Source organism: Rhagoletis zephyria, unplaced genomic scaffold (genome assembly GCF_001687245.7).
Source record: "Rhagoletis zephyria isolate East Lansing unplaced genomic scaffold, Rhagoletis_zephyria_1.1 Rzeph_scaffold_06925, whole genome shotgun sequence".
NCBI classification, from domain to species: Eukaryota; Metazoa; Arthropoda; class Insecta; order Diptera; family Tephritidae; genus Rhagoletis; species Rhagoletis zephyria.
The window spans coordinates 1-23009 of NW_016164008.1; the positions used below are offsets into that span (position 1 = coordinate 1).

At 34.3% G+C, this 23009-nt stretch overlaps 2 protein-coding genes across 3 annotated transcripts; both read right to left on the reverse strand.

Moving 5' to 3' along the window:
- Positions 1 to 11742: 11742 nt before the first annotated feature.
- On the reverse strand, positions 11743 to 21367 carry LOC108373663 (probable deoxycytidylate deaminase). 2 transcript variants are annotated; one of them, XM_017629585.1, is made up of 2 exons: positions 21259 to 21367; positions 11743 to 13110 (listed from the first exon to the last, which is right to left on the reverse strand). In XM_017629585.1, the coding sequence occupies exon 2, from the start codon at positions 13095 to 13097 to the stop codon at positions 12309 to 12311; it is 789 nt and encodes a 262-aa protein (XP_017485074.1). In that variant the 5' UTR covers positions 13098 to 13110; positions 21259 to 21367; the 3' UTR covers positions 11743 to 12308. The 2 variants fall into 2 exon arrangements, with proteins under 2 accessions (XP_017485074.1, XP_017485075.1); XM_017629586.1 differs by lacking the exon at positions 21259 to 21367 and adding an exon at positions 16673 to 16927.
- Positions 19865 to 21061, reverse strand: LOC108373664 (clathrin light chain-like). Its single transcript, XM_017629587.1, has 2 exons — positions 20896 to 21061; positions 19865 to 20766 (listed from the first exon to the last, which is right to left on the reverse strand). Exon 2 carries the CDS (start codon positions 20738 to 20740, stop codon positions 20090 to 20092), a length of 651 nt encoding a protein of 216 aa, XP_017485076.1. The 5' UTR covers positions 20741 to 20766; positions 20896 to 21061; the 3' UTR covers positions 19865 to 20089.
- Positions 21368 to 23009: the final 1642 nt, after the last annotated feature.

The following is a 23009-nucleotide window of genomic DNA, read 5'->3' on the forward strand; positions in this document are numbered from 1 at the left end:
ATTAGATTTTATGATATGCTAGCGTTAATATGCATGTATGTATGTATGTATGTTTGTTTGATAAGAGAAATTATTGTAAATTAATAAAAACGTTTTTATGGCAATATTAAAAAGTTATGGAAGCATTTTCGTTTTTGAAAATCGTCTTGAATCTTGGTTAAAGATAAGAACTTATTTCTGTATTAATTGATTTGTTTTTTTTTTTTAAACTTCTGCTATTTTTTGAAAAAAAAAAGATGTTAATAGCAAAAAGTCTTTTTAAAACAAGCTTTCTGAATATCAACCAAATCCGACCATTTATAGGATTTCTCCAAATATCTGGACTACTTTTTATGTAGATATGTATGTACATATATCATAAACGAAAACTTAATCAAAACATAGATTCAGGTTTTCGAAATATGTCGAAATAATTCAACTCACATATTGCATTCTCACTGGGTTCTGAGCTAGAGATTAATTGCAAGATTTGACGGAAACAAACGTACTTGGATACATATTAGGGATGTTATTTTTTTCGATTTTTACGATCTCGGGATTTTCGGGATGTCGATGGTTCAATACCGGGATCCCGGGATCAGTCCCGGGATTTAGATATTTGTTATTTTTCAACAATGGGTTTGGAACCTACTTTTTTATTTAAAGTGAAAATTATTTCATAAGTAACAAAACGAAAGACAGTAATCAAATTTATATGCGTTTAATAATACTTTAGCGTGTACACATTTGATAAAGTAATTTAGAGTATGTCGGAAAAAGCTCGATGCAAAAAATTGTTAAGTCAAGAATTTTATTTTCTGGTTGAAAGAAGTTCATAACTTGTTTATTCAAAATTTAAATGTTTTTATAAAAGTCTACCTCATATTACATATAATTAACTGCATATAAATGGGCATTTCTCTGGCGTCATGTTTTTTTTTAAGACTTTATAATTTCAAAGTTATGATTAATTCCAAAACTTATTTAAAAAAAAATAAAGAATTTTTGGTGTCCCTTTGATCTATTTTGTTTTTTAAGCTAGTTTAAGTTAGTTCTTAACATATAATTTTTTCAAAAATAAAAATTGCGAAATTCCAAGGATATTCAGGAAAAAATTATGAAATCTTATTTTCCCTTACGCACCAAAAAATGTATTCTGTTTTAACTATACAGAATCTTTTCTTTCATATAATACCCATTCTGGTTTTTTAAGTACATTGCGCTGAAATTTTTAAATCATTTTTGGAATTACATACTCAAATCTTTCAAATTTCAAAGTTCTTTTAAAAATATCTGACGGCATAGAGCAAAATTAAGAACGCAATTTTACTATATTTGGCCCTTGGTTTCTGCAAAATTGTCTGTTCTGATACTGCCACCAGTGTAAATTACAAATCCCGAAAAATAGTAAGTACGTTGCACTAAAAAATATAAAGCAGCGAAATTCCGGCGAAATGTCATTTGTTCTCTCACAAGAGAAAAATATCCAAAACAGTACGCGAACAGAAAATTTGCAGAAACTTGCAAGTCAGACGAACAGCTGATCGAATTTTTGTTTAAATTAAATGGTATAAAATTGAAAACGTTAGAAAACTGAGCACAAAGTGTTCTGTGACAGCGCAGATTGCATTTCTACGAACAGACGCAATCAGGCTTACCCTTTCCTTTGGAACCTCTACATTTTACCGACAAGCCATAATACATACACTATTGGCGGCCGTTGTAGTGTAGTGGTTAGCAGTGCGCGCTACCACTCCGCAAGGCCTGGGTTCAAGCCCTGATCAAAGCAACATCGTAAAAAATATAGCGAAATGGTTTTCTGTTAACAGCGGTCGCCCCTCTGCAGGCAATGGCAAACCGCCGAGTATATTTCTGCCATAAAAAACAGCTTTTCATAAAAATACAATCGCCGTTCGGAGTCGGCGTGAAACTGTAGGTCCCTCCCCTTTGTGGGCGCGCGGATACGGGCCGCCGCGAAGCTACGCAATGCTTAATGCTTGAAAGAGCAATAGTGTCAATGGATCTTATTTCGCTTTTGAAAAGGTAATGATGTCAATTGACTTTATTTCGCACCAGTATGCTAAATAGTGTCAATTGACCTTATTTCCGTTGATCTTGTTACCTGTCACCGATTTAACCACCTTGCATTCCAAGGTCTTCGTCAAGTGCGCGCTGAGCTGACAAAACGCCCGTCTGTCCAGAAGTAGACCACATGTGGTCAGGGGAGCACCCAGACTTTCTCTAACTGAGAGCAGTTTTCCGCGATTTTGCTATTACCCGGAGCCTAAATGAGCTTAATAGCGTAGTTGACTGGTGCGGTCGATAACGAAGTCAAACAATCTCCCAACCCTTTTCGAACGAACCATCAAGGAGCCAAGAGCTTTGAAGATGTTAATCTAGAGAGCAGCCAATCCGAAGCCTTCTGTATTGCGGCTACCTTTGCTTCTTCGCAGCAGAATACACCTCCACCTACTTTACTAATCAGCCGCGATCCGTCCGTAAGTATGTTTACATGACCCCGAATCCAGATGCTGCGCCCTTTCCAGTCCTTTCTCGATGTAATCTTGTGAAAGATCCCTTCGGACCCACAAGCGGTATGCCGTGATCTGTTTGAGTCGCTAGGAGCTCGAAGCTTTTAAGAGTACTGGGTGCCCATAGCTCGAGGCGAACTTAAAGCCCAGCACACTTAGCCATACTGCGCCGAGCGCACCGGAACCTCTGCCTGCTTATTCTATAGGCACAGCATTTATAGCATTTGCAGTTTAAATGAATTTTTTTTTCAAATTAAATGAAACCTTTTTCAGATGATGCGAAACCTTNTTCAATGAAACTTTATTCAAATTAAATGAAACTTTTTTCAGATTCACTGAAACTTTATTCAAACCAAATGAAACTTTTTTGAAATTAAATAAAACTTTATTCAAATTAAGTATTAAACATTTTTAAATTAAGGAACAGGAAATCAACTTAACCTATTAATAGCCGTTTGCGCCATGTCTGGCTAACACTAAAGGCTATGCATATTTGGCATTGCTGGAGAGTTGTCACATAAGGAATCTGTTAAATGAGCTTCGCGTGTAAGCTGTTACCCAACGCACAGCATTACATACGTAGAAGTCTGTTGGTTTTTGATTTCTACGTAAAAACACACACAAATACTCTCCCTTCTCACTCACTCGCTTAAGCGAAATGTAAACTTTGGCATTTGCATAACAATTGTCTAATTATTTTCTTTTAACTTAAACAAACCCTATGGATTAGAGCACAGTCTAATCACGGCAACATTCAACTTCGGTTCAAGAATAATTTTGACATGTCCCATTTCTCTTTTCCTTTTCACATCATCCTTTACATGTACTCCCGAAAACAGAGATATTTGAAGTTTTATAAAATGAATAAATTATATGATTTGCCTAGTTACCAAAACCACTCGAAAATCACAGCAAACCAACCAACCTACCAGAGCCTTATTTTAAGAAATGAAACCACCAATTTTGGTCCAATTGGACCGAAACGGCAACACTGTATTTAACATGCCTTGACCGTAAGGGAGAGCAACACGTAACAGCTAATTCAAAGTAATCCAAAAAAGGAGTTTCATTTCATTTGAATAAAGTTTCATTTAATTTGAAAAAAGTTTCATTTAATTTGAATAAAGTTTCACTGAATCTGAAAAAGGTTTCATTTAATTTGAAAAAGGTTTCGCTTAACATGAAAAAGGTTTCATTTAATTTGAAAAAGGTTTCGCTTAATTTGAAAATGGTTTCATTTAAACTGAAAATGCTATAACGTAGCTTTTAGCGTCAGATTAGGAGTTGTTAGAAGTGCCACAATGATTCCAATTAAGGCAGCTCATTGCACTTCTATCCGCTGTTTGGCGATTAAGGCCGTGTCTAGTGCGTTTCACCAAACGAGTACCCTTACAAAATAAATTCGGTTCAATTATATTTTCATAAAGCCAATGAACCACTCTCGGCGGGAAACCCCAGCGCTTTCAAATAGCGCTCCTAAAACAATATAGGGCTGCTGTAGCCTTACCTCTACGTTGGGCTTGCAGGAACGTTTGCTGTCAATGATAAAGCCCAGATACTTCACCCCGTCAGAGAGCCCTAAAAGAAGACCACCCATTGAGGGAACTTATACCTCTTGGTAAAAAGAACAAGCTTCGTTTTGCTAGGGTTCACACCTGGCTTTAGAACCACTAACAATTCGTTGACACACAACAACTCACAGAAATGGCGAAAGCACCCCCTTGCGGGGTACCTCTACTCACGCATCTCCGGATTGCATTAAGGAACATTTTTCTATTGTGACTGCGTTCGACTTTTTTCAATTAAAGATTTTTTTAATAACTAATTTAGGTATGAATATTTTCTTGCAAAACTTAAAGCCTGTTGCAATCAAAGCAATCCTTGATATGGGCTAACATTTACAGTATCCTTTCATCACACACACATTTATCACGCCATTCTTCATCAAGTTTCAGTTTTTGCTATTTTTAAAACTGCTCTATTTGCTGCTCGAATAGTTTCCTTTGCCAGAAATTCCTTTGCCAAATATGTGTGAACAGTTCTGTACATACATAAGTATATAAATATGTGTAGCAGGATGTATTGTGGTATTTCGCATGTGTGTTGTGCCAACATAAACGCGTTCATCATTGTCCATTTTTAGATAGAGCTGGTTGAGGAGTGAAGAAAATAGTAAACCATAAAAATACAATAGCAATAAAATGAGAAAAATGGCTCGACATGCCAAACGCCCAACAAATCCTGCCTTAACCGTGTTCCATACCCAATCAAATGTTTATACGTAGACAAACGGAGGAAGTGTTGCCACCCCGCTTTCCGAAAAACCAAAAACTAAATGTCAGCGTACTATTAAAGTAGATATTTACAAAGAACGCTGGCCTAAAGCTGAAAAGGTAAGTATGTAAAAGGAAAACGAAAAAACTATAAAGGATACGAGAACAGTGCCAGGTCTTGTGGTCGCATTGAACACATAAATTCGCGTTGTTATACCGAAAAGTAATGGGCAATGAAGCGAACGATCGAAAGTGGCAAGCAAAATAAAAGCCGAGATGTAAATAATATTTAAATTCACTAGAGCAAGCAAAATCGCAAAAAGGGTATGCCGGTGGGAGTGCATCCCTTATGGAATGATTTGCTTGCCACAGAACTCAGTTGAGTGTAATCAGCAGGGAACGGATTTTTAGGATCTAAAAACCTATCAAAAAGGCAAAATAAAATAACGAGATGGGCAGAAAAGTGCACTAGAAATCGCAAAAAAGGCAAAAAAAGGCACTAAAAAAGACAAAAACCGAAAAACAATCAAAAAATAAATTTTTTAGAAATGTTAATTTTACAAGTAAAAAGAGAAAAACTATGAACTAGTTTCATTATATGAAAAATGTGTACTTTAAATCTTTGACTTTTTTCTCCTTTAAGTTTTTAACTTTTAACTTTTCATAATTAATAATTTAAATATGGAACGTTTAACACCTTCATATTATCAGGAAAAAGGACTTTTTCCTTGCCCTTTACAACTAAAGTCCAGTATGCAGCTCTCAAGAAAACGGACAAGAAAATATTGCCATTATTTCGTCTGCCTCACTCTTTCCTCAAGAAACAATGGAACGGGCATATATTTCTGTTGCAAATATGGGTTGCCTTGTGCTCTTTTTTCACAAAAAAAAACTTTAGAAAACCGTACTAGAAAACGTAGCAAATTAAGGAAATTTGACACAAAAAAATTTCTTAGCCATTTCTTGTACGTCGCTTTATATGGAGTTTTTGTAGAAAAGAAAAAATGCGAATATCTTAAAAAAGGCAAAAAAAAAGGTTCATACATACTTATACCGTGTTCTAACCGACAACGAAAACTCTTTGAAAATGAGTTTTGAGATTGCGGGCTGAAGGCTGTTCACACCGGCTATTAGTGTTTTCGCTGATATTTCTTACACTTCGTTTACAGTTTTGCTATAAAAAAAAAAAAAAATACTTTTCTTTAATTTTTTTTCTCATTAGCAATCTTTTTGTTTTATTCTTATTTTAATTTGGTCAGCCAATTAACAATAAATCCGAACTGGCATATTAAAGATAATAAAATATGACTTCCACTTCGATGAATATCCGAAAAAAATTGTGCAGACACCGATTGGAATGAGTGGAAAGTGAGTTTTCAAGTAGTTTTCAGCAGAAACTGGTTATCGTTTGACAGATTTTACATGGACGAAAGCACAAGTTTTAGGTCGAAAACCAGTTTTACCAACGAAAACATGTTTTCGATGTCGATCAGAACATAGTATTACTATGTATGTAGTTGAATTATGTCGATTTCTTTGAAAATTTAGATACATCCGATATTTTTATATTTACAGTAGTTGTAGAAAGGGTATTTCAAAGATTATACAAAAACTAGGACAAGAAACGAAATTCGATTCCGGGAGAACCGAAAAACGGTACCGGAAGAATCGAGACTCATTTCAAAAGAACCGAAAGAGGTCCGGAAGAACCGAAATTGGTTCCAAAAAACCGAAACTCAATTCCAAAAGAACCGAAAAACGGTACCGGAAGAATCGAAACTCAATTCCAAAACAACCGAAAGATGGTTCCGGAAGAACCGAAATTGGTTCCAAAAAACCGAAACTCGATCCCAAAAGAGGCTGCTTTTGCGTTCTTTTTAACCGACTTCCAAAAAAAGGAGGAGGTTATCAGTTCGTCGGAATATTTTTTTTTTGTTTATGTATGCTACCGCGTAACTTTGGACCACGTCAACCGATTTCGATAATAATTTTTGCAACGGAAAGGTAGTGTCTCAGAGGTGGTCCCATACTAATTTGGTTTAAACCGATCATTGAATCCTGAAATATATAGATATATATTTTTTTTTAAGTCGGTTTTTTTTTGCTAAAAATTACTTGTTTTATATAACAAGTGCAATTTACAAAAACTGGCGTTGAGTTTTTGAAAGTTTGTTGCTAACGGTCTCCCGTATTTTATTTCATAAGAAATGCATGCTTATATGGAAAATAGTGCAAACATCTGTCTCCGAAAAAAAAAATTCAAAAATCAACGCGATTTTGTAGCCGGTTGAAACTTGCACTTCATTGGACTAAAATTGTATGGGCAGCAAAACTGCTTAGTCAAAACTTTTCTAGAAATTCTGAATACAAATTTGAAAATTTGGATGACATGTTTTTAAATTTTTGTGAACTTTATATAAAGTGTGAAACTTTGATTTATGTGGTTTATAGAATGAATTATATTTTCTTAAATTAATAACGCAAAAAAGGTGTACACTTTCATTTGATGCCTAGTTTACATTAACTTAGTTGTTTTTGATTCTTGAGACTTAAAACTTGGTTTGTATACGTACTATGGAGTACTGAGTTGACCAACAAACTTTTTTTCTTTGAATTTAATGTTATGCTAGTTTTCTTCCTCATCTTTGAGTAGCTGCAACATCGAAAAAATCATATTGTAAATGAATTACTAACATGGAAAACGCGTATTTAAATTTTATTTCATTTTTATTTGTATAAAAATTTAGTAACACAAATATCAATTAAGGAATGAATGTAATATATTTATTTATTTTCTTAACGTTTTTTATAACAAAAACATAAAAAGAGATTGAGTTTTAGTAAAAACTTTTTAAAATCTTTTGTTAAGCTTTTTCGATAGGGTCTTTCATAAGAACCGGAACCAGTCCAAATTCCCGGTTCTCCTTGGAACCAGATTCAACAGAACCGGTTCTTTAAATACTCGGAACCACACTTACTTATGAATACGTCGGAAAAGGCGGTTTCTAAGTTCAAAGTCTTTGCCTTTCTTGATGTAGAATTCAAAATATGAACTTTTGATAGAATGTTGGTACATTTTGTGGGGCCGTTTTGATAGAAAAAACATTTTTGATGCAGCAACTTTGATATTTAATAACTTCTAGGCTCAAAATTAAATCTTTTATGCGCCGTAAAAAATCTGATCAGCTAAATACTTCTTTCTATCTAAAGTGACAAAAAATATTTGCATACATCTTTTTAATTGCCTTACCAATTCTTGCCCGGCGTAAGTGCTTGCAGACGATTTCCTGTGCGAAAAATAGTATGTATGTATATATATTTGAATTTTTTCAAAGACAACAATGTCTATTGCACGAAATTCCCACGCGCATAGCATTGACGAAATATTTATGAATGTTCTTGCTACTTTTTATATTTTGCATGATTTTCTCCAACATTTGGCTGCGTTTTTATTTTTTTTAATTTCTTTCACTTTTTCGACCAAAAATATTCACAACACATATGGCACGGCCATAAACTATGCACATACATATGAAAAGGCAAGCACGCTCATGCCAGACTTTTAAAGAAAATTTTTCATAACTTCTGCATGCATACATTTGTATGGATGTATGTATGTATGTATGTAGGTATGTACATATGTATGCCTTTACATTTCGTTTCGAATGCGGCTGTTAAGAGGTGTTTGCGACTATTTTTCATTTGCTAAATGTTGTTGTTTTTGTTTACCTCTTTATTTATTTATTATTTTTTTAACGCACACNTCATACAAAAATGTGGTGGTAGTGTGTTTGACATTTTTTTTGCTTGTTTTTTTTTCTATTTTTTGTTTGGTTTGTGTATATTTATATATGTATGTATGTATTTAGATATGCTTTGGTTTTCAAGTGGTGGCGATAGGCAGTGTACAACCGGCCTTGCCGGTGATACGGAAAATACTAGTGTGGAATGTTTTTAAGTCAACTAAAGCAAAGGTTCTCCAGGAATATTATAAGATTAATAATAATGTATCTAAGCATCGTTTATTTGCATTTATTTATCCTAACTTAGATTATATTTAATTTTACTTTATTTTTTATTTCATTTTATTTAAGTTTAATATCAACATCAATAACCAATAAAAAAAAAATCAAACACATGAAAATAAAGTGTACCCATTGAGCAAATTATTTAAGCAGAACAAAAAATTTCACATTTGAATAAATCCAAATTCTTCGCTTCGCATTGCACGAGAAATTATTTATTTATCTTTAACAAATTGTCAACTCATGAAATAGCAACAACACTGACACTTTATAAAGATGCTTATTGCACAATACATAATAGCCACATATGCAAATTTTTCGATTACATATATTTATATGTGCTTGTACATACATATATTTATATATATGTATGCATAGTTATACTACTATACATTAACGTGACGCATTCACGTTTATATTTGTTTCCGCGTCCGCCTGACTCTTTGATGCACACTCTCGATGTCCATCGGCATTCCCCCATACATACATATCTACATCTAAGTGTAGAAATTTTCTATACTCCACGCTTATTAAGCACTTTGCCACTTGCGAGAACACGTCCGCGCGACTGTAAATACCATGAAAAACTGATGCCAACACCGTCGGTACGCGTGGTTTTGTTTGTAGATACTAGTACTTATTTTGAAAAATCAGCTATGTGAACGAGTCGACGAAGATGTATACATAAATGTTATTCCTGCTGTTTTTTGGAGCCTATCAGATGCTAAGCTTCGTAAAATATTTATGTAAAAGTAACAGAAATCCTTTGACTACCCCAAAGATACTGTTGGGGTTGCCCCATCATATAAGCACGTGCCGTTTAGTTTGGCTGTAAGCTTTACAGTTTCTGTTATTAACAGTCGATAGCATATACTGAAAATGTTACGAATTGCATTATGTTTTTATTTATGATTCTCAATTGGGGGGGGGGGAGGCCAATGGGAGCTAAACATGTGTACGTTTGTAAACAAGTATGTATGTTTGTACATATGTTAGGACATTAGGGCTATTCTTATTTAAATAAAAGCAGTTTGCGATCATTGTCCTTTCTTCGCAGTTTTTTAACTCTAATACCTAAGCATTTTGTAGCGGTATATGTACATACATTAGGGCGGGTCAATTCTTTTTTCTATGCGCATATACATACATAGCATAGGAAGATTCTAGTGGTATTCACCAAAGTGAGCAAGTGGCCTGGCAGTCTAGCACAAGAGCAGATCAGCTCATCTGCTCTAAAAATAGACCAGTACGGGTTTTTGAAAATTAACATTTTATATTAAAAACTTGCCAATTTTATAGAAATACGGTTTTGACATTTTTTCGATGCTATACTCCAAAGTGTTTTGGAAATGAAAAATTAAAAAATGGTCCCAATCGGCATTTTAAACAAAAATCGATCGAAAACGGCTGAATAAATAAAAATTTAAAAGAATCTGTGAGCGAGCCCTCAATTGGTACAACGATATGAAAAGTTATGAAAAAACTCACACACGTATTGCGAGTGTCGACTAGTAGTAGATAAATGAATTATAGTCGATTATCGATTATCCGCGGTATTTTCAAAGTCGTTTTCTCGTTCAATAATTGCGTGTAAATAGTTTATAGTCGCTCATCCTTCTACAAACAAACAGTTGTAAAAGAATGAGCGATAAAAAACTATTCACAGACGCTTATTAAACGAGAAATCGACCTTCACAATACCATGGAAAAGCGATAAGCGAATAAGAGTCGTTTATCCACTACTAGTCGACACTCGCAATAGGGATGTCAGAGATGCAAATGCCAAATGATGGCCAAATTGCGCTGGAATGCCCCATATGTATTATATCAGTGTTTTGGAGCTAGTTCAACTATTATAAAGTAAAACAAAATCAGTTTTGCTCGAAATACCAATTCGATGAATCTTAAACCGATTTCGTGTGCGATTCAAGTACAACAAATCGGTGACTCCAAACAATAACTTTTTTTTAGAATTTTCCATACTTTTAAATATGAAATGCCTAAGTTTATTATTTATAAAATTTCATAAACATTGAAAGCCATTACAATTTAGTCCCTATAAATTTATTTAAAAATATACATACATATCTAGGTACATAAGTATGTTGTTATTTCGTTGTTGTGCCTCTTAATATAATCTTACATGTATGTATGGATTTTAAAGCGTTTTACATAGTTGATGTATGTATATATGTAAATTAGAAAATGAATTTTGGTTAACGTTTAAATATATTTAAAATTTTAAAGTAATACAAAGTTTTGAAAGCAATAATTCACTGTTTTTTTTTTTAGAAATTAAGGCAACTTGCCTGGCAGAATAGCAAAATTGCTGTTAGCAGCAACAAAATACCACGCGGATTAATAAGTACATATTTGAGGGCTGCATGAATTCATTCAAAACGGCTTATGAATTATTCATATACAAAACGAATTAATGATTTTGGCTTCAAATTTTTTTGAATTTTAATGAATACTTTTTTCTATGTACATATGTACAAACATACATAACATATGTATGAATGTATTACTGCGCTCCTACAATAAGAACGAACTTGTTTGTAGAAAAAACCTTTCCACCATTTAAAGGTAGAAAATTTGAAACAAAATGTATATTCATGACTTACAAAATTCCAAACGCTGAGTGTTTTGTATGTGAAGTAGGATATTTAAATCTACTGTACTCTGTTTGGCTAGAAGTTTGAATGAATTCATGCCGCCCTCTAATACATATAGAGGGCTTATATTCAATACACTCTATCTGCACTTTTCACAAAAATTATATTATGATAAAAACGTCCACCTAAGTCTTAACTGTCATCGGTGACCTTGTATAGAGCTTGACAGAAGAATTTACTATTAAATTGCAAAGTCAGAATTAACATCGGTGATGACAGGTAAGTCCCAGATGGGTTCTAACATCACAAAAATAGTTTTTGTGAAAATTGCAGATAGAGGGTATTGAATATAAGCCCTCGATATGTACAAACCTAATTGGGTTTTGGAATACCGACAATACGAATGTATTTTCCAATCGGTAAAACTTAAACTGTTATGTTGCACTACAAATTTCCCAATTAGGTGCCTCTTCCTAATATTTTAACTAAGTAGCACTATCCAATTAACTAAGAAAAATATTTAAAAAATATAGTCAATAAAACTTTTGTGTGTATATCGAAATTATAACAAAATACATATCGTTGCCATCAATGCAAAATGCCCTATTTGAAATTTTACAGTAGAAGCGAAAAAGCTTCTTAAATTATCATAGAAATAAATGGCTTGCAAGGCTGTTCTAAGGGTGCCAAAAAAATCTCGTACTTTTTAAGTTATGGCTATGAATTTTGTTAAGGTGAACTTGAGAGAAAAGTAAGATGATAGTAAAAACGCATTTTTGAAAATGTCTGATATAGGGCCTTTTGCATTGACGGTGACGATATACATATGTATGTATATGTGTGTGCGTTGAAATCAATATCAAAATATATGCGTCCAACTATGAATCACAGGCAATCTTCCAAAGGACTACTGGTGCGCTGTTCCAATTTCTGCAATGTTACATGCGCATTTTGTAGCATGTTGCGCGAAGCCTTGTATATCCATTTCTCGAAAAGTTTTGAATTGAGATAGTACACTTTTCGTATACCCGATTGTATAATTAGTTTCGCGCATTCATTACAGGGCATTAGCGTTGAGTATATCGTTGCGCCATGCAAATCATTTGGTTGTGGACCGATTATGGCGTCTGATTCAGCATGTATGACATAGGTGAGCTTATTCTTTAATTTATCTTTGTCCTTGCCCCACGGATACGGCTGATTCGTGTAGTTCGGTGGAAAATGATTGTAACCAATGCCGACAATGCGGTTTTTGCTATCCACAATACAAGCACCTACTTTTGTTTTAGGGTCCTCACTGTGTGTTGATGCAAGTAATGCTATATCCATCAGAAATTCGTGATTTGTTAGGAGATCGTTATTGCCAACATTTACTATTCGATTCTGGTCAATTGTTACGCTATATTGGTCATGATTGTCAATAAAATTAACGCGCTTCTTAACGAGTTTAACAATTTCATCATGAAATTTTTTATCTGTTAGAAGATTTACAAATTCTTTGTTTTCATATTCTAGCGGTGAAGGTGAACGGGAGCGGAAAGGTGATGGAGATGATGCATCGCTAGAATCGGAGTTGATCCGGCTGTTGCCATTGCTGTTGGGGCTGCTATGACTACTATCGATGGCATTTGATGTGTTGGAGTTCGGTGTGGTAGGTAATTCATGCCCTGTCATCGTGTGCGTGTCGCTAAAATAAAACAAATTCAAATAAAAAGAATATATTTTAATAAATTACAATAAAAATTATTTAAATTGTGCTTGTGGAAATCTGTGTGAATGTAGCTTCAATATTTGCAAAATTTACTTACGCGTATGTTACTGACTACCAGGAAAACAAGATATACATACATACACTAAACTTTATACTGAAAGAAGTTAGCAATAGATTTTCTAATTTACTGTTCATAACTAAGTACATACTCGCAGTAATTTTTGAAAAACGTGGCAACCCTCCTACATGTAGTTAAAAAAGCTTTTCAAATACCATTTCGATTGATACCCATATTGTAGTAATTCATGAAACTTATAAGGACGCTAAAATGAGAAAAAACACCGAGGCACGTAAACTTAATTTTGGGTCGTAGATTACGGATCTGTTATCGTTTTTCTGGATCAGGTGATGAAAAAAATCAAACTTTACAATGGAAAATGTTGCTCATACGCCATGTACGAGTATGTATGAGTACCAGTGTTGCCGTTTTAGCCCTTTGGTGGCTAGATTTAGCTACCACATACTTTTTTTGGCCACATAAATTTTAAATTGCCCCTAGCCCTTTTTTTAGACCTTTTTAGAATTTATTCATACTTGGCATGAAAAAGTTGTATATGCTTAATTTGTGTTTTTTTTGCATTTATGTAAGAGATGAATTTTTAAGCAAAGGAAGACTGATATATATATACATATATGTATTGTATGTTCCTTACGCTTTTATACATACATACTGTAAAAGTGTTGGGGCTGTTAACTTATCTGTTAACGATTTAACTATAGTTTAAAATAGATAAGTTCACGGCCCTTAATATGCTAAATTTGTTAAATGACCCATCAAGTCGATTAGCTCAATTTTCTAAGTAAAAAGTATTTTGGCGGAAATTTCTTGCACTATATGAGTCAAAGCCGTGTTTGTGGAAGATTAAGTTCACGATATTGCAGTTGTGAATTACAAAAAAAAAAAAACAATGTTTAACAAAATGCTAGAAAAATTATGAAATTTCGGCTCTAATTATTTCGATCTTTTCTCGACCTCATTTGTAAAGAAATAAATATTGTACCAGCATGCTGGTAAGTTGTACGCTTCGAGCCTGATGGTACAATCACTTGATGGAACCAGCAAGTTAGTGTCGTATATTTCCCCTTTTATACAAAAAGGTTTTGGGTTCGATAAAAAATTCGCTTTTTTTCCAGAGTTCAGTGTTTTTATATAAGTACCATTACTTATTGAAAATGTTTACGTGTATACTTATACATACATGTATGTATATGTAAGTAAAAATTTTAAATTTTAGCTACAATGTTTAGCTACAAAGACTTTTTTTAGCTCTTTCTTAGCCCTTTTTTTAAAGGAATTTGGCTACCACTAAAAATTATGCGCGGCAACACCGATGAGTACGGTCATGTACGTTATGGCGTATGAGTAACATTATTTCCTGCTCCTATTTCATACAAACAAATTTTGCACATTTTCATTTCACCATTCACAACTTGTTTTTTTATCCATCGATTTTCATCTTTAGCAGCTTGAATTTTTGGTAAACGAACTGGCTTTAATAAAAATGAAAAAATACAAATAGTTTGATATATTTATTTTTTTTTGATTTTTTCCTTCTTCAACTTTTTTTCATATATTTTAAAAAATTTTCTGAACTGGAAAAACAGTATAAAGGACCATAATCTACGGTTTTTTTTGCGTCATTTCAAAACTTCAGATTTTCCCTACAGTGTAATTTGAATTGAACTCAATTTTTAAACAGGTGTTGGCCTTGGGATTTATCAATAAACAACGAGAACGATAGGGCGGCGTAGGGTCTACAAATTTCATGGAGCGCTAAGCAAAGCGTACAAAAGGCCTCTGATCAGACTCCAATCTATTCACATAAATTGTATGAAACGAATAACGCGTCTTCCAACCTCGACCGAACTAAAAGCGCGAGTACAACAGTTTGAGAGGCCACAACATAGCGATCGATTTAGAAACAATTAAGTTTATGTGAGTGGTGGAATTGAGCTTGGAATCAAAATAAACACGCAAGACCTATGTACAGTACTCAACCCTTTTGTAATGACATTTACAAATATTGAGGAACAAACGATTACTCACACATCAACTATACAAATTTGTCTAGGCTTTTAATTTCATAATACATCTTCAGGTTATCTGCGTATGGAAGGAAGCTAACACATAGAAAAACAGGAGGAAATATCATTAACAAAGAGGATAAATAATAACAGGCCTAAGACACTACCCTGGGGAACGCCAGTAGCTCGTTTCTGTAACCCTTCTCTACCGATTAGTAGAGAATAAACGTCATTCAGCGAATTCATATCTCAATTCGCCTTGGTAGAGAATCGTTACAGGAACGAGCTACAGAGGAGGAAACAAAAGAATAAGACTATACATTATCAAGACGAAGGACACAGCGTCTATTATCCAGATAGGATGTAATCGACTTCAGAAACTCAAAATGTAAGCCTAGACCTTAAGTTTAGCTATAAATATTCGATTAAACACGCTGTCAAAAGCCTTCAAAAAATCGGTGTATATTGGGTCAATTTGGAATCCCTTTTAAAAGGTTACCAAACAGTCCAACTTGGTTAACGTAGATCTACCCGGTACGAACCCATGTTGGTTAGAGCATAATAAATGTTTAACAGTCAACCCTGCCAGATGTGCGGATTTTTTCGTACGGTACGGATTTGTAGGGGTAAAAATGGTTGTACGGATTCAACGAAAACTACCGCTAAGACGTACGGTTTTTTGTAGTGTTTTTTTTCATATTGTAAAAATTTGCCTGTTTTACACATATCGCATAGGTTTCTTATAGTTCCTGAAACTCCATTTTTTTTTTATTAAAAAATGCGTTATTTTCGTACTTGAGGGACTTATCTATTAACAGCTTGACTATTTTTCACCCGATTTTAAAAATCAAACATGAAAAAAGGATTTATAGGCCATTAAAATTATTTATAACACTCTATTGGTAGACTGCGATTGTTGGGAGTTTGTGCCACATACTAGAAATTATAAAAATCCAAATTTTCTTTATTTTTTTTAACTTTAATCATCCCTTTAAATATCATACTGTTACTCGGTAGGGTCGACAACTTACCTGAAAAGTTACATGTACATACATAAACTAAAAACACACTGCTTGTTAAAAAGTTCTAGTCAGAAAAATAATAAGGTTGTATGTAAAGCAATCAACAAATAGGACTAGTGGAAATATGTGTTGATTTATTTGATGTTATTAAAAGTAGGATACCTGTGTTCACCGAAGTACAAACGATTTTTTTTTTGCTCGTCAAACAAATGGTAGCGTAAGAATTTTTCACCCACCACTTTTTGTCTGTGTACGGATTTTAAATTCTAAACGTCTGGTAGCCATGTTAAGAGTAAAGTATATTTTGTCTTTACCTATGGAGTCAAACAGTTTTGAGACAGTGGTAAACTTAGAAAGCGGTCTATAAGTCTCAATACAATTTGCATTGCCACTTTTAATAATGACCTTAATAAAAGTAAATTTCCAATCACCGAGAACAACTCCGGCAAGTTAGTTTATACACTCCTTGTTTATCCAATGGGTATTCTTGATCTGTGGTGTTCCGTAGTATCCGTCCTACGTTGTTATTTGTTCTGAATGATGTGCGAAGGTTGTGTTTCTGGAACAGCTTTGCTAGTTTGTACGTTGACTTTCTAGTATAGGTTAGTACCGCCCAACTTGTGTCATTGTTTTTTTCATTGTTTGGCTTTCTGTTTTTGTGCTCCCTTCGGATTTCCTCTACAGACCTCTCTTGTATCCGCTATTAGCCGCTATGGCATATATTGCGTTCAGTTCGTTTTTGTATCATTCTTTTGTTAGTGGTATTTGCTCAATTCTATTGATCATTTGTCTAAAGGCGGCTTTTTTATGCTGATGAGGGTGGTTCGAAGTATTATGTATTATTGTATCTGTGGCTGTGGGTTTCCTTAAAAATTTCATATTGCTGACTACTGGTGTTTTTATTTATTTTGATCGTCGGATCTAAGTAATTTAGCTTTCCTTCCATTTCTTGTTCCATTGTGAACTTTATGTTGCTGTGCTGTTTGTTGAGGTATCCCAATATCTGTTCTTCATTTTTCTTTGTTATAAGACATAAGATGCCATCAACGTATCTGGCATAGAACGTCGCTCCTAGTTGTGACGTAAAATACTCCATGTATCTTTCTTCCAAATTCTACATGAATACCTCCATAAGGATCGCCGATGTGGGGTTGCCCATGCCTAGCCCGTTTGTTTGCATGTATACGTTGTTATTAAGTTTAAAGTAGTTTTGACGCAACGTCGTTCTGAGTGCGTTAGTTATCTCCACGGCGATTTCTCTGTTTGCTGTTTTTTCTGACAATATTTTGAATAGGATATCTATTGTTACCGTTAGGGGTATCGATGGGTATAGATTTTTTATGTCGAATGATACCAGTTTAGTATCCATCGTGATAACTGAGTCTTTTAATTTTTTAATCAATTCCGTTGTACTAGATATTGTGTACTTATTGGTCAATCCAAGGTTATCCTTTAGTATAGTTTTTAAATATTTTGATAGTTTGTAGCTTCGGGCCGATTTGTGGTTTATGATTGGACTCATAGGTGAGCTGATGGATTCATAGTTGTCAAAGTATGTATTTGGTTCGCCTTTATTATTTTTGTAGATTTCTTTATAGTCTCTTTTATTGCGGCTTGGTTATAATACCTAAGCGCGGCCGATGGCCGCCTACGCAGAATGAGGATCTGCGCAAAAATACTTCCGGTCCGCTTTTCCGGCAACACAGAAAGAAGAATTCTACTCAGTAAAGGACATAGTCCCTACGCGGAAAGAAGTTCTGCGCAAAAATACTTCCGGTCGCCTTTTCCGGCAACACAGACAGGAAAATTCTACTTAGTAAGGGTTATAATACCTAAGCGCGGCCAAAGGCCGCCTAGGCAGAAAGAAGTTCTGGGCAAAAATACTTCTGCCCCTCCTCCCAGCAACACAGAAAGGAAAATTATTTCGGTTTTAAATCGAAACTGTGCATGTATGCATTACTTCGGTTTTTGTATGCATTATTTCGTATGCACAGTTTCCATATGCACAATTTCAGGGTGACTTTAAAATCATATAAAACTGAAAATGATAATATATGAAATTGGTTAAAATGTTTGTTGTTTGAGAAATGAGAACGTGTGTTTGAGTTTGTGAGTAAATTTTAAAATTAAAATGCTTGAAAACGTTAAAAATGCTTTCAGTGGTTATACCTTCCCATATTTTTACACTTCAAAATTTGGGCTTGTCGAGATGCAATCACAGCCGCAGTGTTGCGCGAATTATTTAAGTATCACGTTCGGTGTGAATTTCTAGCTACGTTTTATCAGTTGGGAAGTTGCAACAGTATTGCAAAAAGTGGATCAGTGCTGCAGTATTGCCGCCGTGCCTCGAACGGGCCCTTTGTATTGAAGGTGTTTTTAATACATCCTACCGAAATCTGCTAAAAACGCAGTTCCGAAAAGTGTTGGTTAAGACCTTTGTGAATTAAACCCTGCCAGCATTTTCTGTTGCAGAAGTTTCTAATTCGACACGACATTTCTGCGAAAATCATCGCCGACGATGTCGCTATTTTATCAAATTCTTATCCGCTCTAAGGAAAAACTGTTGCACCAAGACGACACGTCTTTATTATACGAAAGCGATACAGCAATTAGAAACTATTCCGATAGGAACGATAGTAACTTTTGCGATAAAGTCTGAAGTGTTAAAAGTTCTTTAGTTGGTTTAATTTTTGATAAAACGCAATAGCATTATTGCGATACCTTTGAACTTGCAGCCACAGCCGCAGAGTTACTGACCCCATTTTCATCCTGCTTTCGGCTTAGATTACAAGCTCAAGCGCTCCCATATTTTATGAAATTCCAACTAAACATTTTAAAAAAAACAGTTCCAAAACTTCATAGTAAAAAGGCATCAACATAATAAATCAAATAACGCATCTGTTTAAAATTAAACGTAATTCCATGAAAGAAGGTAGTTTCACTTTGATCTTTTTTTTTTTTGTATCATGCGTAATTATATTATTTGTTATTCGAATATGATGGCTTGCATGATAAAAACATTATAATGTGTATAAAATACACATTGCTTGCACGTTAATTAAAAATAAAATAAAAAGTATAATTTTACTCGAATGAACTTCCAAGATTTGCTTTGGAAATTTTCAAAATCTCAAGGGGTAAAAATCGTCCGAGCACCTGTTAAGAAGATGGAAAAGCATCAGAAATAATTTTTGACTTTGTGAAATTAATTGCTATCGCTTTGATAACTTCCCACAGTATAACTTCCAATAGTGACGAAGGAGCGACATCGTGGCGATAGGCGATAAAATTATCTTTCATTTGCTTGCAGGGAAGTAACGATATGTACATATGTATTACCTATAAAGATGGGTTATAGGTTTTAAAAGGACGTTAATAAAAGATATTGGTAATAATATCAACATAAGTAATGTTGCACTATCACTGGTCAATAGTATAAGCAGTGCACTCCAACTCTGGTACGCAGGAAGTATATAAAATAAATTCAATATTAAAATTAGATAATTCATAACCACATAAACTATTTTTGTTTTTGTATATTTAATGTAAATGTAAACTTCAATAAATTCAATTTATTTTAATTTACAAGTTTGCTAAAATTCTATGCATATATTTTTGTATACGTACATATACATATAAACCATTGTTATAATCAATACTTTTGAAATATGTGGTATAATTGAAAACAGCGCTAATTATCGTATTCACTAAATCATTTTGCGAACAAAAAATTCATTTCAGAACGAAGATACATACATATGCGCACATACATTATTGGAATAATACGAATACGATTGTGTGCATGTATTAATACATAGTTTATATTTTTCCAAGCTCATATGTGAAGTTTAGGCCGTCTTACCCAGTGGGATGGGATTCTGTTTCAAATGTAGGTATATAGACCGCATGCGTGAGATATCCTTGCCTGATTTGTTCACTTTTGGGTTGAAATCGCATAATTTTGCAATGCGCTCCCACTCGGTTCCCGGTTCCATGGGTCCACCATTTTCAAGCGCCGCTGCCTGCTTTTCAGCGTTGCGTGAGGCCGCTTTGGTTTTAGCGATAGATTCTTCTGTTTGACGCAACCAATCTTCCAATTCCTGCTTCGCCTGCAGACGCAACTCTTCTTTCTTACGTTCTTCTTCCCTATCTTTTTCTTCGAGACGTTGTTTTTGTTCCTCTCGCCATTTTCTTATTTTTTCAGGTTCAACGCGAGAAGGTGGTGGTCCCGATATACCGACTGGTTCATTTGATTCACCACCAATCATTTCAAAGCTACCTGTAGATGAACCAAGTCCGCCGCCAACCGCATTAGGTGCTAGTTCATCGCTGCCAAGTAGTCCATTGCCACCATCTGTGCTGGCCGGTGCACTGGGAGCAGTATTTGATGGAGGTACGATTTCCGATTCGAGGTCACCGAGAACAGATTGTTCACGTGCCAGAAACTCGGCTGCGGGATCAACTTCCTCTTTGGGGGCAAAATCATCGCCGAAATCCATTGTGCAAAGAATATTGGCAGCAATCACTGCGAAATTAAGAGAACTTAAATTGGGGCGTATTGCTTTATTTACACGTCGACAGATTTAAGACTGCCTTGCTTTCAATTTCAACGCAAATGCGACACTCGTAGAATAATTGATAAGGGGATATTTACCTCAAAATTTCGTTCTTTTCAGATTTTTATATTTTTTTTCAAGTTGAGCCAGCACAATTCACACAAAAAATAAACTTGCAGTAATTTTTTCCCAATCAAACTGTAAAATTCGTTCTTCTTCTTTAACAAAGAACTGTCAATGAAAAATTTCTATTCCGAAAGTGTGCGAACGGGACAACACCTGCCGATAAAGCTGTAGAAATCGAACAAAGCGTGGCAATGGCGGACGATAAGGAAACGGGATGGCAAATGGGGAAAAATGGCACACTCCCAACAAATTCCATGTCCCTTGCTGAAGGATTGGTTTTAAAGGCAAAATAACGATCCTAACCCAAGTCACCAAAAAACTAAGATATGGCTTACCTTAAAATAACTCTTACGTTCACAAACTTTATCTAAAAAAAATTACACTCCCAAGGCGTCCAAGGCAATTGTTGGTCAAGAAATAAAAAAGCGCGGCAAAACAATAGGATTTTGACAGACTTATTGCAATTAACAGCTGATGTTGCATTAACAGGAAGACCCAGAATTTTTAGAACCTGCCTATTCATTTGATTATAACGAGTTTACATACACATTCTTTATTCAAATTGCAGCGTTTTTGCTGCATTTAAAATTCAATATTTAGCACTTTCGAACATGTGTTTTCGAAAAGCGTTCATGCTATCGCATTTACCAAATGTATTTACGCGAGTTCGAAATCGTATGCTTTTGACAAACAGTCGCGTTTCATTCGCTTATTCAGATCCGTATCTACAAAGAACGTGAATCTATTACTACGTTTATACGCACGTATTATTTGCAAATAACATTTTGCAAAATGGTAAGCATTTCCGTATAAACGCTGAGTTAATTTTATATTTGCAAATAACTAAATCATGCAAATAAGAATTTATTAGTGGTACTATTTGCAAATAAGCGCAAGACGCTGCCATTATTAGGTTTATTTTCTTTTTTTTTGTCACCCTATTGCCTTTTTATAATCAAGACGTTGCCATTTTTAACTTTATTTTCTTTTTCGATGGTCATATTATTGCCTTTTTATAATGAGGCAATATTAAAAAAGAATTTATGATCATCGAATAAACAGCGAGTTAGGTATTCGCAATTATTTTTATTTGAAAATAGCTTACATATAAACGTATGGCCTTATTTATAAAAAATAAAATAGATTTATAGAGTTCTATAAAGTGACATTTTCATACAAGTTTTCGATTTATAAAGCAGTTAAAGTGTTCTTTATTTTTTAAGATTTTGGGTGGTAGTATATAAGAAGCGATGTGTAGCGCGTGTTAACATCAGGAGCGCGTCTTCTCTTTTGCAAAAATACACTTTTTGATTGGATGAAAAGAGAAGGCACGCTCCTGATGTTCGACCTCGCTACACTTATAGCGTGTTGCATCTTCTTATAGATTCACGTTCTTTGGTATCCATCACGATCAATTCGCACATAGAAGATACTTTGCAAAAAACCCATGATGCACTAATTCAAGGTGTTATCGATTGACAGCTGCTCGCTTTAATTCCGTCATATTGACTGCCTTAGGTGAACAGTGTTACTTCTTTAACAATTCTTTGCCTTATAATATAGTTGAATGTTTATTTTTTCCCACTATACATATTTCGATTTCTTAAATAGGTATTCTATCTTATATTATTTCATTTCATTACGAATATACTACGAAAAAGCCAATTTTGTTTAGAAAAAAATATGAAATGATATATTTTTCCCCCAAATGTGGATCAATTTCTTCCCGTTTTTCTTCTTATTCTGCTTAGCTAAGACAGTGTCGGATCGAAATGTCACAATTGATATCACCTTGTGTTATTGCATCATGCAAAAAACCCTACTGAAAAGGGAAAAAAATATTCTAAACAAAAAATTCAATACAAAAACTTTAATTGTTTTAACCATAACCGAAAATTTGTTTGTGTATATATTCATTTGTCGGTGCTGTTAATTGAAATGTCCTCAATTAAATAGGAAAAACACAGAGTTTATCACAAAATGAGCCAGATTTCAATCAGTATCACATCGATCAGCGATTTTTTTTTACGAATTTCGCTGTTAAAATTTACATTTTAAATATATTAACAAAAATTTGTGGGTACTT